At 38.1% G+C, this 16,112-nt stretch overlaps 4 protein-coding genes across 4 annotated transcripts; 3 read left to right on the forward strand and 1 right to left on the reverse strand.

The window, feature by feature from the left end:
* The first annotated feature begins 1,695 nt into the window (after window positions 1-1,695).
* On the forward strand, window positions 1,696-6,171 carry IRX1 (cellulose synthase family protein). Its single transcript, XM_088811380.1, has 13 exons — window positions 1,696-2,058; window positions 2,273-2,352; window positions 2,451-2,502; window positions 2,595-2,742; window positions 2,815-3,081; window positions 3,159-3,504; window positions 3,584-3,721; window positions 3,808-3,933; window positions 4,024-4,236; window positions 4,322-4,586; window positions 4,668-4,867; window positions 4,957-5,310; window positions 5,399-6,171. The coding sequence occupies exons 1-13, from the start codon at window positions 1,878-1,880 to the stop codon at window positions 5,984-5,986; spliced, it is 2,958 nt and encodes a 985-aa protein (XP_088667506.1). The 5' UTR covers window positions 1,696-1,877; the 3' UTR covers window positions 5,987-6,171.
* Window positions 6,172-6,370: 199 nt separating this feature from the next.
* LOC105968628 (receptor-like protein 51) lies at window positions 6,371-8,089 on the forward strand. The gene has a single exon (XM_012993260.2). It carries the CDS (start codon window positions 6,770-6,772, stop codon window positions 8,060-8,062), a length of 1,293 nt encoding a protein of 430 aa, XP_012848714.2. The 5' UTR covers window positions 6,371-6,769; the 3' UTR covers window positions 8,063-8,089.
* Window positions 8,090-9,577: 1,488 nt separating this feature from the next.
* LOC105968631 (Rho termination factor) lies at window positions 9,578-11,007 on the forward strand. The gene is made up of 3 exons (XM_012993262.2): window positions 9,578-9,761; window positions 10,053-10,337; window positions 10,453-11,007. Exons 1-3 carry the CDS (start codon window positions 9,659-9,661, stop codon window positions 10,875-10,877), a joined length of 813 nt encoding a protein of 270 aa, XP_012848716.2. The 5' UTR covers window positions 9,578-9,658; the 3' UTR covers window positions 10,878-11,007.
* Window positions 11,008-11,290: 283 nt separating this feature from the next.
* Window positions 11,291-15,708, reverse strand: LOC105968630 (shaggy-related protein kinase eta). The gene is made up of 12 exons (XM_012993261.2): window positions 15,272-15,708; window positions 14,569-14,664; window positions 14,032-14,091; window positions 13,648-13,920; window positions 13,490-13,564; window positions 13,352-13,408; window positions 13,096-13,236; window positions 12,926-12,976; window positions 12,752-12,847; window positions 12,284-12,367; window positions 12,007-12,108; window positions 11,291-11,848 (listed from the first exon to the last, which is right to left on the reverse strand). The coding sequence occupies exons 1-12, from the start codon at window positions 15,284-15,286 to the stop codon at window positions 11,747-11,749; spliced, it is 1,152 nt and encodes a 383-aa protein (XP_012848715.1). The 5' UTR covers window positions 15,287-15,708; the 3' UTR covers window positions 11,291-11,746.
* Window positions 15,709-16,112: the final 404 nt, after the last annotated feature.

A 16,112-nucleotide genomic window follows, 5' to 3' on the forward strand; every position in this document is an offset into this window, starting at 1 on the left:
ACTGGACAGGACTGGATGCAGCAGTTTGCCGATCTACGTGCCGATCTTGGAGATATTTTGGAGCCCGCCGCCCGATATCTTGGCATCGACCGTGACAACGACAACGACGACGACGATGACGACGACGATCATGAGGTGCAGCCGCCGAGGAGAGCGAGGCGGTAGTTTATCGGTTACTTTTGCTAGTTATATATTTTTATGAACTATTTAATTTTAAAGTTTATTTTTATTATTATTAGGACTATGCATTTTTATTATTGTTAGGAACTATTTAATTTAATAATTTATTTTTATTTTTAATTAGGAACTAATTGTTTTACTAATTTTTATTTTGTTTATTATTATTACGAACTATTTAATTTACTAGTTTGTTGTTTTGTATTTTAATTCACTAGTTTTATTATTTGAATTTAGAAACTACGTACAACTGAAGCAATTAAAGTACATATTTAAACAACCTTACAAACAATCTTACAAATTTAATACATTCCAAAAACATAGATTAAACATATAAAATGCAAAACACAACGCTACAAATTTAAATATTCCAAAACATAAGTTTGAATGCAAAATTAAAACAAATATAAATTTAAACATAAGTTACCATTACTCAAATACCCGGCAGATGGTTATGATTACCATTACTCACACTCAATCGCCATAATCCATCCTCCGTTGATTTTTTGCCAATTAACCTGAACGGACAAGAACGTTTCTTCAATAGTCCGTGTCGTCCAGATTGATATCTTTCACACGTTAAAACATGATATTTTTCTGATTTACGATGATTAATCAGTCGATGATTATGACTAATTGCTGTGTCTTTTGCCCACATAATTAACGCTTCTCTACTATCACACACAATACCACGTTCAAAGAAGTGACTATGATCGTGAGATTGTTCTCTTAGTTCCTGCATAAATATTTAAAATTAAAAGACAATATTTAAGGGATTTCGTAGATAATCACACGAAATGGAAGCTTGCATTTCGTGTAAACACACACGAAATAATAGCTTCCATTTCGTAGGTGTTACTACGAAATTTAAGCTTCCATTTCGTGTGACTGTATACGAAACACACAACTAACGATTTTAAGACATATTTCGTATAGTATTACACGAAATGAAAGCATATATTTCGTGTGTTATGATACGAAATCTCTAAAAACGTTGGAAACGAACAAAAAACGTGTATTTTCACCTCAAAATCGAAGCCGTTGCCATCCATGTCGATAATACTTGTGCTCTAACTGATATTGGTCGAAAAAATACTAAAATTGATAAATTTTAAGAATAAAAGGTTGAGAGTGTTTGAGAGGATATTTGGATAAGATTTGGAAAAGAAAAAAAAAATGAATTATTTTGCACTGCGAGTGGTAAAAATCGCACTGATAATAGCAAGCCCCTTATATGAATTGGCAATTGGGTTGGAAACTGGGAAGGCATTAATTGGAATATGCACCAGATAACCATTCTTGTCTGAGAAGAGGCTAAAATAGACATTTTGTCAAGAACAAGAATCAAGTGGGTGCTATTCTGGCTTTGTACGGAAAACAGGCCTTTCTTGTAATTTTCTTAAAGTGGGAGGATTGTTTACAATTTTGCCATTTTGGTTGGTACGTGAGATTCAAGCATGGTTGGTTGGGCAAGATGAGCTGTCTGAAGCCTCAACCATAACCTGCCTTGCAATTCCCGCAAAATTTCAAATCTTTCCACCAAGAAAATGACTTTGCTCCCATTTTCTCCTCTCCAACAGCAGCTTTCATCAAACTGGCCATTTTTATATTCTTGAAATTAGTGCAATACTATATTTATATATACAGCAACCGAGCTTGAAATTCGAAAAATAAAACAAAAGTAACGGTGAGAAGTAGAAATGATGGAGTCTGGGGTTCCCGTATGCAACACGTGCGGCGAACAAGTGGGGTTAAATGCCGACGGTCAATTGTTTTTGTCGTGTCGGCATTGTAACCATCCCGTATGCCACCATTGTTTCGACTACGAAATCAAGCAAGGCCGGAGTTCTTGCGTCCACTGTGGCATTCCTTACAGTGATGGTGTGCTCTCTCTCTCTCTCTCTCTCTCTCTCTCTCTCTCTCTCTCTCTCTCTCTCTCTCTCTCTCTCTCTCTCTCTCTCTCTCTCTCTCTCTCTCTCTCTCTCTCTCTCTCTCTCTCTCTCTCTCTCTCTCTCTCTCTCTCTCTCTCTCTCTTCTCTTACGAATCATGTTTTTGCACTGAACATAATTTAATCGGTTCTGTGTTTATGAACAGACGAGGCAGCAGTGGCTGAAGTTGAAGCAGCATCCGGAAATCATATGCCACTGGCTGTATCGAATCTAAATCCTGCTCAGGTATGATTCAGTTAAACGTTTGAAATTGAATTTGTAAATGTGAATTTCGTAGTCACTGATCGACTTCTTCAATGTGACAAAAACAACAATTCTTGCAGGATGCCGGAATTCATGCTAGAAATTTTAGTACTGTTTCCACAGTGGACAGTGGTGAGTAAATAGAATTACGATAAACCCGCGGAAATATATATCTTCTCTACTTAATATTCGCTGATTTTTGGATTATTTTCTTGTATTAAAAGAATACAACGGCGATTCGGGAAATCCGATATGGAAGAACAGGGTGGAAAGTTGGAAAGACAAGAAAAATAAGAAGAAGAAGCCTGCAGCAAAAGATAAAAAAGAAGCAGCGGAAATTCCACCTGAGCAGCAGATGGAGGAAAAATCGCAGTAAGTTCATAAACAAAGATTAACGAATATTAAAGTTCCTAAACGAATATTAACGATACCCGATTAATGCAGATCAGGGGAGGCTGCAAAGCCACTTTCAAGAGTAGTTCCTCTACCAAAATCTCAGCTGGCACCGTACAGAACCGTGATCATTATGCGACTGATTATTCTGATTCTTTTCTTCCATTACCGTGTAACGCACCCCGTCGACAGTGCCTTTGGTCTCTGGCTCACTTCCGTTATTTGTGAGATCTGGTTCGCGTTTTCGTGGGTGCTGGATCAGTTCCCTAAGTGGTCTCCTATAAACAGGGAGACGTACATAGACAGGTTATCTGCCAGGTAAACAAATGCTCTCTCTTTCGCCTTGTACTACTTTTTCTTTTGCCCTTGTCGACTTGTCTGATCTGACGTGGCAGGTACGAACGCGAGGGGGAACCGTCTGAGCTTGCTGCTGTGGATTTTTTCGTCAGTACAGTTGATCCACTGAAAGAGCCTCCTTTGATAACTGCAAATACCGTACTGTCGATCCTGGCGGTGGATTATCCGGTTGATAAAGTGTCTTGTTACGTATCTGATGACGGTGCAGCTATGCTTAGTTTCGAATCTCTCGTCGAAACTGCTGACTTTGCAAGAAAATGGGTTCCTTTCTGTAAGAAATTCTCCATTGAGCCACGCGCGCCTGAGTTTTACTTCTCGCAGAAGATTGATTACTTGAAGGATAAAGTACAGCCTTCTTTTGTCAAGGAACGTAGAGCAATGAAAGTAAGCAATCATATACACGGTAGAAAATATAACGCTGAATTGAAGTATATTAATTAGTATTTCTGTATTTCGATTATAGAGGGACTATGAAGAGTATAAAGTTCGGGTGAATGCTTTGGTAGCAAAGGCCCAGAAAACACCAGACGAAGGCTGGACTATGGAAGACGGAACCCCTTGGCCTGGAAATAATTCACGCGATCATCCTGGCATGATTCAGGTGTTAATCTAGTTGATTTAATAATTCCGGTTCGATTTCTTTTAATTCAATACTATTGACGGACTTTTTTCGGGTTTACTTTTCAGGTGTTTCTAGGCAATACCGGTGCACGCGATATAGAAGGCAACGAGATTCCTAGGCTGGTTTACGTCTCGAGGGAGAAGAGGCCTGGCTATCAACATCATAAGAAGGCTGGCGCCGAAAATGCTCTTGTACGCGTTATTTATTATGTTATATATATATGTCGTAAATATTCCGCTTATCTCTTGTAATAATTATATAACAAGATGTCTGTCTTGCAGGTAAGAGTATCTGCAGTTCTTACGAATGCCCCATTTATACTCAACCTTGATTGTGACCACTACGTGAACAACAGCAAGGCGATTCGCGAGGCAATGTGTTTCCTGATGGATCCTCAAGTGGGGCCCAATGTATGCTACGTGCAGTTCCCTCAGAGGTTTGATGGCATCGATAAGAGCGACCGATATGCCAACCGCAACACAGTTTTCTTCGATGTAAGACTCCTCTCGAGTTTTTTCCTAAAAATCAAAAACTTTAATTTGGGCACACTTAAATTTAGTTTCTTTTTTATGATATCAGGTCAACATGAAAGGCTTGGACGGCATTCAAGGACCCGTTTATGTCGGAACGGGATGCGTTTTTAACAGACAAGCGCTTTACGGCTATGGTCCTTCTTCTATTCCCACTCTACCCAAGACTTCGTCGTCTTGCTCGTGGTGCGGCAGCTGCTGCTGTTGCTGTCGTGGCAAAAAACCCGCAAAGGAGAAAGATCTCTCGGAGCTTTACCGTGATGCAAAAAGGGAAGACCTTAATGCTGCCATTTTTAACCTTCGGGAGATCGACAGTAAGTATTTTTTTTTTTACCATTCAACATAACTTATAGTATCAAAATTTGAAATCTATATATATATGGTAATCTGTGTAGGTTATGATGAGCATGAAAGGTCACTACTCATCTCACAAATGAGCTTCGAGAAAACGTTTGGCTTATCAACCGTCTTTATCGAGTCAACAATGATGGAAAACGGAGGAGTAGCCGAGTCAGCCAATCCATCAACGCTTATCAAAGAAGCAATCCACGTCATCAGCTGCGGGTACGAAGAAAAAACTGCATGGGGCAAAGAGGTCAGAAAAAAGTTATCCATATCTCTTTTCCCTCTTCCAATTTATCTTTTGATTTTTCCTATTGTTTTTAAAACGTGAGATTTTTGTAGATTGGTTGGATATACGGCTCGGTAACAGAGGATATATTAACGGGCTTCAAAATGCACTGCCGTGGATGGAGATCGATCTACTGCATGCCTTTGAGGCCCGCATTTAAAGGATCAGCGCCCATCAACTTGTCCGACAGGCTGCACCAGGTGCTGAGATGGGCTTTGGGTTCGATCGAGATTTTCTTGAGTAGACACTGTCCTCTTTGGTACGGATTTGGTGGCGGTCGACTCAAATGGCTTCAAAGGATGGCTTACATCAACACCATTGTCTACCCTTTCACTTCTCTCCCGTTGATCGCCTATTGCTTGCTCCCTGCTATTTGCCTTCTAACCGGGAAGTTCATCATACCAACGGTAAAATTTCTTTTTATCGAAGTCAAATCTCGAATCTTATTCTTCATTAAAAAGATATATTTTTTTTAATTTTCTTGAATTTTTGTAGCTATCAAACCTTGCGAGCGTTCTGTTCCTCGGGCTCTTCCTCTCGATCATAGCAACGAGCGTGCTCGAGCTGAGGTGGAGCGGTGTGAGCATCGAGGCCATATGGAGAAACGAGCAGTTTTGGGTGATAGGAGGCGTATCCGCGCATCTATTTGCCGTATTCCAAGGCTTCTTGAAAATGCTCGCAGGTGTCGACACCAACTTCACCGTCACTACAAAAGCAGGGGAGGATGCAGATTTCGACGAGCTCTACGTCATAAAATGGACGACCGTTTTGATTCCTCCGACGACTATACTTGTAGTGAACTTGGTTGGAGTTGTTGCCGGTTTTTCGGATGCACTCAACAACGGGTACGAAGCGTGGGGCCCTTTGTTTGGGAAGGTTTTCTTTGCCTTTTGGGTGATTCTGCATTTGTATCCGTTTTTGAAAGGTCTAATGGGGCGGCAAAATCGGACACCTACGATTGTTGTTCTATGGTCTGTGCTATTGGCGTCGGTTTTCTCGCTCGTGTGGGTGAAGATCGATCCTTTCGTCACCAAAAACGATGCTTCCATTGTTGCTCAGAGCTGCATTGCCATTGATTGTTAGATTGATGAAAATCTTACGTTGGGTTTAAAGTGTGCTACAATAATGCATGATTTTTTTTATTTTTTATTTTTACCAATTTTGCCCTTTATTCACATGTTCTGCCTTTGACTTTATTAGTACGAATTTACTGAAAAGTACATCCTCAAGTTTTCTCTAATTTCACTTGGTTCCTTATGTTTCAAAAATTCAATATTTTTAGTCATTTTCGTCAATTTTCCGTTAAAACTTACCAAATCAAACATGTTTTCATCACTACTGCAACTGACGGGACTAACTATAAATTGACGAAAATAACAAAAAATATTAAATTATTGAAACATAAGTGATCCAAATATATTTAGGAATCATTTCAAACTTGAGGGGTAAAAACTGTAAATTTAACTACGAATTTAAATATAAATATAAGGACATAGTACATTACATATGAATTGGGAAGATTAGTTTAGTACATTAAAGTACCCTTGTCCCAAAATTTGTGTGTAGTAACACGCATTTTCAACTTGGATCTTGGAACTTGCTTTTGACCTTTTTGACTCAACAGTCTAGCTGGAAAGTGGAAATTGGATTCTATTTTGTATTCTTTGCTGTATTTGTTTCAATTATTGAATTTGATCCAAATACTATGTTTCATTTATTTAATATTTCTTTTACTACAGTTGCATTATGGTACGTTGTGTAAATATCAGCAAATCCAGGGGTATTAAAATAAGCCACGCCAGCTGGCAACTGTCACTCACTCGCCCTCCCTCATAAATCTTCACAATCTTTACTACTACGGCAACAATGGCACCAAACCTCCTCTTCCTCCTCCACCTCCTCGTCTTCTCCGCCGCCACCACCAATGCCGCCGCCGTCGCCGTCACCATCTCCCCCACCTCATCGCCGCCATCTGCACCCACCCCCTCCTCTTCTCCAATTTCCTCTTCTACCCTCGACCCAAAACAACTGAGAGCACTCCAGTCCCTCAACATACCCACCTCCAAAGACCCCTGCTCCGCCGCCGCCGCATCGCCACCCAAAACCACCTGCGACTCCGCCGCACCATTCCGCCACCTCCTCTCACTCACACTCTCCGACTGCTCAGACGACGTCGCATTATCCCTCACCGCACTCAAATCCCTCTCCACACTCACCTCCCTCACCTTCACCAACTGCCACGTCACCCCAATCCACTTCCCCTCCGAGCTCACCTCGAACCTCCACTCATTCACCTGCATCAACAGCCTCAACAACAAACTCACCGGAGTCTGGCTCAGCCGCCTCCAGAACCTCACCGAGTTAACCGTCTCCCGAGTCAGCATAACCGCCAGCGGCCCTTCAATCATCCTCTCGAACATGAAACTCCTCCGCTCCGTCACTCTCTCCCAAACAAATCTCTCCGGCTACCTCCCCAAGCACACGTGGCACCCGAATCTCACCTCCATCGATTTCTCGGTAAATCACCTCAGAGGAAAAATACCCATTTCCATAACCCGCCTCGACAATCTCGCCCACTTGAATCTCTCCTCAAATTCACTCAACGAAACAATCCCCACCACCATCGGAGACCTGACCTCTCTCCAGAATCTCTCTCTCTCCTCGAACTCCCTGGTGGGCCCCATACCGGAGTCCCTAGCCGCATTGCCGGAGCTAATCCACCTGGATCTGGGTTCGAATCAGCTCAACGGCACGATTCCCAAATTCATCCGGGATATGAAAAATCTAAAATACCTGAATCTTGAAAACAACAATTTTCACGGGATTCTGCCTTTCAATTCGACGTTCATAAAAGGGTTGCACGTGTTCAAGGTGGGCGAAAATTCAAATCTTTGTTACAACCACTCGAGTTTCGGGCCGAAAGTGAAGCTTGGAATTGCTCCCTGTGATAAACATGGGCTGCCGGTGTCGCCGCCGCCGGCGAAGGATACAGATCCCGACGGCTCCGGCGAGGGTTCCGACGACGACGACTATGAGAATGTGCAGGAGAAGAAGCATCACAGCGGGCCGAGTAAGGTTGTTCTTGGCGTTGCGATCGGGCTTTCTTCTGTTGTGTTTATCATTATCTTCTTGGTTCTTTTATCCAAGTGCTGTAGATAATTAAATTTTGAATTGTGAAAAAAAAAATGATTTCTTGGTTTAATTTAATATAATATAATATAATGTAATATTCATGATTCGTAATTTGATATTGGGGTAATGATTCGGTGTGTGTGGTCCATCTGGAGATTTAAATCACAATTCTTTTGCAAGGAACCATCAATTAATGTCTTTATGGTTGGAAAGTTTGGCAGCTACTCTTACTAAATTCCATTAATTATCTTGTTTTCTACATTTTTTTTAATAATTAATTTCTGAAATTATACATAGATTATCATAGGGTTGTTTTGAATTTTCAACCATTTTTAGTAAAATGCATGTGCTATAGTATACGATATTTAGTAAAATGCGTGTGCTATATAGTATACGATTTTTTTGTGATTTTGTTTGATATGTTGAAATACTAGTGAAATAATTTTTGGATTAACTGTTTTTTATGCATAAACATCTTCTATACTATATATTTCAGGCTTAAATAAAAGTATTTTTTGAATATTTCAGCATTTTTTAGCAAAAGACGAGTGCTATTACGAATTTTTTTTATTTTATTATTTTTTTTATTTTTTGCGTGTGTGATTTTATTTGATTGTTCAAAATTAGTGAAACAATTTATATATGAACTATCTCGTCTACTTATGAATAAAAATCTTCTGTAAGTGTTAAAAAAATTAAAAAAATAATTTGAATGTTTTAGCTATTTTTAGCAAAAAAAGAAAAGAAAGAAAGACGTGTGCTATAACAAAATACGATTTTTTTGTGATTTTGTTTTACGATACAAAAAATAGTGAAACAATAATTAGATGAACCATTTCTACTTTTGTAGTCTATTTATGAATTATGAATAACATCTTTTATACTGTAGATTTGAGCATTGAAAATATATTTTGAATATTTCAATGATTTTAATCTAAAATTGTGTGCTATAGTACACAATTTTTTGTGATTTTACTACCGTTCAAAAATAAACGATTTTTTAGAGTAACTATTTATGAGTGGTAAGCAACTCCAATGGTAAAGTATGAAAATCGATCATCAAATATTAATTTGATACTCGTTTTATTATTTTGATACTCATTTACTCCAACCGCAAGCATTAAATGAATCATCTAATTTTAAATATAAGCATAAATATATTTAATATTGACACGTGTCAATTTTTAATTGGTTTGTTGGGTAGTTAATGTTTTGATACCTCTTTTTCTAGGATGCATTTTTGCATTTCGGGAAGTTGAATATCAAAATAACTACCAATTTAATTTCACTATTGGAGATAAAAATTTATGTTTTTGAGCATTAAAATAGAAGTTATTCTATTTAATTCCTACACTGGAGTTGCTCTAAGGTCTAAGATCAAAATTGGAATAACGATTATTTAATACACGTGACCAAACCGTTTCCAAATTCCACCATCTAAATTGGAATAAAGAAACCTAAAAATGGGAGATGGTTCGTGTATGCACGCGCTCCTGAGGAGCGTGATGAAAACGAGTTCTGGAAAGGATAAAATACATACGCACATCACACAGAAAGCAAGCTTCTCATCTGTGTGGTGTGTACGTGGTTTAAGAATTTAGAGAATTGTTTATTCCAGAAAAAATGGGAGGTTCTCTTCTCTATCCGCACTCCCTTCTTCACTTGCCATCTTCTTCTGCTCCGACCCGACCCAACTCCGCCACACCACCATTTTTCTCTTTCAAAGGTATCATCTTTCGCTCTCTCTCTTTCTTGAATTTTCATATCTTCGTTCTGTAATTAAAGAATCTGGGTAGCATATTCTGTTGCCTTATGTATGAATTCATGAAAACCCATCTTTTTTTGGTGAAAATTTTCATTTTTTTATGTATCATGTGCCCTAAATTTGGTGTTCTTTATGCAATTTCATTGGTCTGTTTGTTTTTTATCTTGTTTTAGGGGGCTTAAATACAGCTGTCAATTGCATTGTTATAACAATGAATAGTTTGATCTTGATGCAGCTTGTTCAATTTGGCAGTAATAGCAGATAGGCCTTTCCTCTCAAGCATTAAAGCTGTTGATGGAAACAGAGATTTTTCTAAAGCAGAAGGGCTAGATGGTAATAATCCTCAATCGTCGTCGTCTTTGTCGCCAAACAAACAAGAGATTCTTGCTCTGTTTAAGCGAATACAGTCTTCGATTTCGAAAGGGGAGAATGTAAGTTCCAAGAAGAGGGTTTCAAAGTCTGCTGAAGATAGTAATAAGCCCTCCTCTGCTGAATCGATTTTGGAAGTTCTTCACCAGTCGAGAACACAAGGAAAAGGTTCGTGTGAGTGTGAGCTTTAATGAAGCAAAAGGGATTAGTTTTTGTTGCTAATTGATGACGATTTGGTTATCTTAGGTATTGGTCTGAAGTTGGTTTCTTTGTTTGCTGACAGGGAAAACTGTAGGAAGAAGAGGGGATAAATTTGCGGCTCGGCAAAAGGACTCGTTTAAGAAAGAGGAGATATCGGAACTTCTGTCAAATGTGGGCTTGGAAAAATCGAGGCCTCCATCAAGTTTTACGAAGAGGTCTCCTGTACCAGTTCTATCAGGCTCAATAGACGAAGTTCAGCCCAAAAACGAGACATTGCCAGAAACGCCGTCCGTAATAATCCCTAGTGACGAAATTGAGCTGAAAAATGAAAGATTAGTTACAGCAGAAGTGGACAAAGATGAGGCGCAATCGGAGAAGTTTGAAGACATGAAACTTGCTGAGTTGAAAGAAGTTGCGAAATCGAAAGGGATCAAGGGTTACTCCAAGCTTAAAAAGAGCGAGCTTGTAGAGCTTCTAATCAAGTCCGGTATCGATGTTTCTTCATGAAATTGAAGCGGGATTTTAGATTATTTTGAACTGTCGACGATTCTTGAATTTCCTTTTTTCCGATTCTCATATTCGTTGTCTGATTGTCTGTTTTCGACTTTTTTCAAGAATTAGCTACATCTACTCTTCTCAGCTAGTCTTCCTAGCAAAGTGACATGCTACACTTGCAATTACAGTCTCCAAATCATGATTACAAGTGTTACAGGTGGTAGCATTCGTGTGAATTTGTCTTGATTCTTAATTACATATTGTACTTAATTACTTATCAAACAAGATCGAACTTTCGATCAATTTAATCGGATAAAGAGGAACAATACAATATCCAAACAGCAAAATTATAGATTATATCAGTTCTACCCACAAGTTACAGTCTTTCACCTACAGATTTCCAACACTTAAATAGCCAAGAAAAATTGACGACGTAGAACACCATATACATATATAGCAAAAATACACGCGTACATTAATCAATACATACATAGAAGACAAATGTTGGACGGGAAAGAAAACAATAAGCAAGTGAAAACAAAAGAGGAAGGAATTTGGATGTCGTCGCTCCTTGAGAGCATTTAACTAATTTATACAGGGTAACTAATCATATTCGATACAGAGCCAGGGTTTCTTGTCGGTTAACAAACATATACAAAAAGGGACCTTTTTTCCAATATGCTCTGCTTGGACATGAAAAGGATGATCGAAACATGGGTCTTCTAATAAGGGTACAAAGCAGAGCAGACTGATATTGTTGCCTCAATCTGTACTGGTCAGGCTAAACCTTCAGTTAGGCAGTTGGTGCTTCAGAACCCTTTGTGTTCTTTAGCAACAAACATTTTAAGTCTCGGTACAACAACAGCAGCAGAAAGTACAATTCACGTGGTGCCTTCATACGAGGCAAAGAACTGTAGACCCATTTGTCTCTTCACGTGGTCTGGTATAAGCTTGTTTATGAGATCCGAAGAGGCGCCAGACAGCTAAACCACAAACCACAAATTATAAATAAATAATCAGAGAAACTAAAACTTTCTTGCACGAAAGAAACATTTACTAGACACGTATATTAGTACGGGCCAAATATTTTGTTGAATGAAAAAAAAAAGCAACAAAATGAATGAACCCCAAATGTACGCACCTCCTGCTTGAAGTTAAACAATGGTGGTAGTGGTCGACCATTTGGCAATCGGGCATTAGGTTCACGAAGCTCATCAAAGAAAGGATGAGAACACGCATCAAGCTGCAAAAAGAATTATCCTTGTCAAGAAATAATGAACATCTTAAGTAGACCTACAGGCAGGGTAATTACACATCATACGAAGTCGAGAATCAAACGTTTACTTCAACTACCACCACATATTACAATAGAGAAGAATAAACCAAACTCTGGAGAAGGGAAAAATGGAGAAACTCACTGCAGAGAGACGCAAATTTGGAGAATATTGCAGCAACCTAGAGGCAAGGTCTATTGCTTCTGGAGGCATCAATTTTTGAAAAACCTGAAAGCAAGGCATACGTGATGAGAAAATCAATATTAGAAATACATACCGAAAGGCTGCGACGATTATATCGAGATTCCAGAAAATCATGGTCATTCCACAATTAAATAGTGCAAAGCAACTATAAAATTTGAGCTACAAATTAACAGGATGCTATGATCAGGACACAGTCCACAAGGCACTTTGATCGTATAAGCTTTCCTTTTTCTTGTTATTTTCTGTAAGCTAAAAGTACAAATATTTTTTTCCACTAAGCACGTAACATTATAATAACATGAAGATGCAGTGATGAAAAAAATACTAATTATTGGCAACTAAGAAACGGATCATAATACAACATTCCACCTAGATCATAAGAAACTTCGTAGAAGTGGATATTAGTACCTTGTGCCAAGGGTGTGCCTTTATTTGTGGAAACCTAAAATCAGTATAGTTTGGATTCATACAACGGATTTCCTCCCGTGTTGGAGTACCAAGAACCTGCAAGGAAAAAAAATTAATATTCAAATAAAGGCTATATAGTTTACATCAGTCCGGGAGATAATAAACAAATGATACCTTTATGATTTCCACAAGTTGATCCACAGCATTCTCCCCAGGAAACAATGGCTACGTAATTTGCATATTAAAGTCAGACCGAATACAGTTGAATATAAAAAATACAATACACAAAAAATAGTAGAAGCGAGTACTTAAGTTACGGCAGAAATTATAATGCTAATACTCACTTGGCCCAAAAGAAGCTCAGCAAGGACACAACCTGCTGACCAGATGTCGATTGAAGTAGTGTACTCCGTTGCACCAAAAATGAGTTCAGGAGCCCGATAAAATCGTGAGCAGATGTAAGATATGTTTGCTTCACCTCTCACCTATTTATAATATACATAAAACCGGGTTTTCAGAAAAGGTAACGGAAGAAAAAATAATAACAGACACAAAATGAAGAGGCAGAATAGGCATAAAACATAGAAGAGTGGCACTTACAAGTACTTTTGCACTTCCAAAATCGCATATTTTCACCTGATGAGTTACAGGATCAACCTATACAGAAACGGGTCGAGTCAATAAGAGGACAGCCAATCGTTACCCAATTCATTAATTTAAACGGTCTCCTAAGCATACCAGGACATTTTGAGGCTTCAAGTCTCTATGACACACTCCGGCAACAGAGTGCATGTAAGCCAACCCTCTCAAAATCTGCAATGCAAATATCCTCATTATCATATAGAGAAAAGAAAATTGTACATAAGCGACATTTTACAAAGAAATGCACCACTTACTTGATAGGTATAAAGTTTCACGTAAATGAGTGGCATTCTCTGCTTCATGTTACTGCAATGCTTCAGAACGCGAAACATGGTTTCTGGTACGTACTCCATAACTAAATTAAGAAAAAGTTCATTTTTGCTCGTCGTTGAAAAGAAGCAATGCTTTAGAGAGACAACATTAGGATGATCCATTGTTCGCATTAACTGAAGTTCACGGTTCTTGTATCTCCTGTCTTGCAAAACCTTCTTTATAGCTACAGACTCTCCAGTTTCAATGCATTTTGCCTAAGGTTTGTCACAACACAACAAGAAGAAGAAAAAAAAAAGTTACAAAGGAAAAATGTGACTGTGACCACAAAAATATGAATAGGTGTGGATACTTGAATAAATGTATACCTGAAACACAACTCCAAACGAACCAGTCCCCACAACTCGCTCCGCCATATAACTAACAGTCTGCAAAATATTCAAACAATACAAAAAGTTTTAATAGTACATCTTCCCGTTCTTTCCTTTCGTTGGACACATTACTCGGATCCCAGGACCCATAACTCTTTCTCAGTAATCAAAACAAATATCTAGGTGTGGCCCGCAACAGATAATAATTAGTCATTAATATTAATTAAACAACTGATGGCCAACAATATACACACTAATACGCAGTTACTGGAAGTTAAATGAGTAGAAGCTGCTCAAAGTTTCGGCTAGACATCAAAAAAATGTTCATGATAGCCTGGTATTGATCTATCCAAGCCAAAAGGCAGCAAGCCATATACAAACGAAACCTGTCTAGCACTCATTCAGTTGCATTAAATATTTCCAATAACTAGTTCATTGAGCTCACAACACGCAAAAGATCATGGATATATATAGATATGCTTAGGTTCAAATTACAATCAGTCAATATGAATTCCAAGGAGTAAATAGTTATACCTGCTTAGGTTCTCCATTCTTGCCCCCGATGGTTGTTGAAATTATGTGACCAATCGAAGCACCATTCCCATCCATTATAGGCGCCGCAGACATCTCCTTTATGAAGAAAGATGATAATCATATAAGAAACCATAACCCACCCATATTATAACTCTTAGCAAGTTCAAAGGCATTTAAACAACTAAAAATCACTAATTAGTGAACTGCGACAAGTTACTCTTTAAAATGGTAATGTTAAAATGGAATTAATGCGGATCAAGAATCACAAATTAGTATATTACAAAATTTCTTCGATAAATATCAAAATACAATATACCAACAGACCTATTGACCTGATTACCCATATAGAAAAAAAAAGGGGGAAAAAAAGCAGAACGAAGACGAGATCAGATGACAAGGAACAAGAACTTAACCCTAATCCAAGTCCTCTTTTGCTACCAACACTCGGCAAAACCTTAAGAATCTAACACCCAATTTATAACGGTATTCTCAGTTCTCACAGCTCATCTAAAATTCGGAAGAAAATAGTAAAATTAAAACTGTTCATAAAGGCAAAAAGTTAGATCTGGAATTTTTTGAGGAATAATGGAGGAAAAAAGATTAAACAAAAAAATATTCAATGCACCATATCTTCCAGGAATCTTTCATGAATAAATATGAATCCAATTTTGTAGCAGGGATTTTAGAGAAACAAGCATAGTACCTTATCGTCGGCCATTGTAAGGACACACGGTATACAAATTCCGTTGCGGAATCAAAATTGAAAAGAAAAAAAATACAGCGAAGAAATAAGAAGAAATATTAAGGATTTCCAATTTTGCAATTCGGGTGAACGTTTCTTATGGTTGAGAAAATGTTATTGTCGGCAGGAGAGGAGAGGAGAGAGAGAGAGAGAGAGAGAGAGAAGAGAGAGAAAGGAAGAGGAACAGAGTGTTGGGTTTGCAGGTCCCATCAACCAAACAGCAACCCATGTGATTACAGCTCTTCTTCTTCTCTTCCCCTTTTTCTTCCTTTTTGGAAATAAATTCGATAAATGACCCCCCAAGTTATCACTTATTTACGAAATGTGCCATTGTTGATATCGTGTTTTTTATATCGAAAAGCGTGTTTGTTCGTTTGTTTCAGTTTCAGTTTGCCAGTTTCCTAATCCAAATGGACGTTTATATGGGCTTCTAGAGTCAATGGGCTTTGACTAATTTAGTAAGCAATCTAGGCTTTAGTATTGGATCTAGGGGTGGAAATTGGAATGGAATTTCCGAATTTCGTCAAATCCTATCCGAATTTGGAACCGTATTTTTCATTCCGATTTCTGAAGTTCTGATTTTCGATTCTTCAAAATTTAATTGGAATGGAATTGGACTGGTATATAATTTTTTTGGGAATTGCGAGTTCCGATCCGATTTTAATTCCGAATATTTCTATGATTTTTCGAAATATATAATGTAGTTTTATGATATATTTTGTAATTCCATAATATAACTTATGTTATATTTATATGGATCAAGTAAATTAAAAACATTATAAAAGATTAATTGGTATCAGAA

Source organism: Erythranthe guttata, chromosome 13 (genome assembly GCF_056151865.1).
Source record: "Erythranthe guttata isolate IM_541 chromosome 13, IM_541, whole genome shotgun sequence".
Lineage (NCBI taxonomy): Eukaryota > Viridiplantae > Streptophyta > Magnoliopsida > Lamiales > Phrymaceae > Erythranthe > Erythranthe guttata.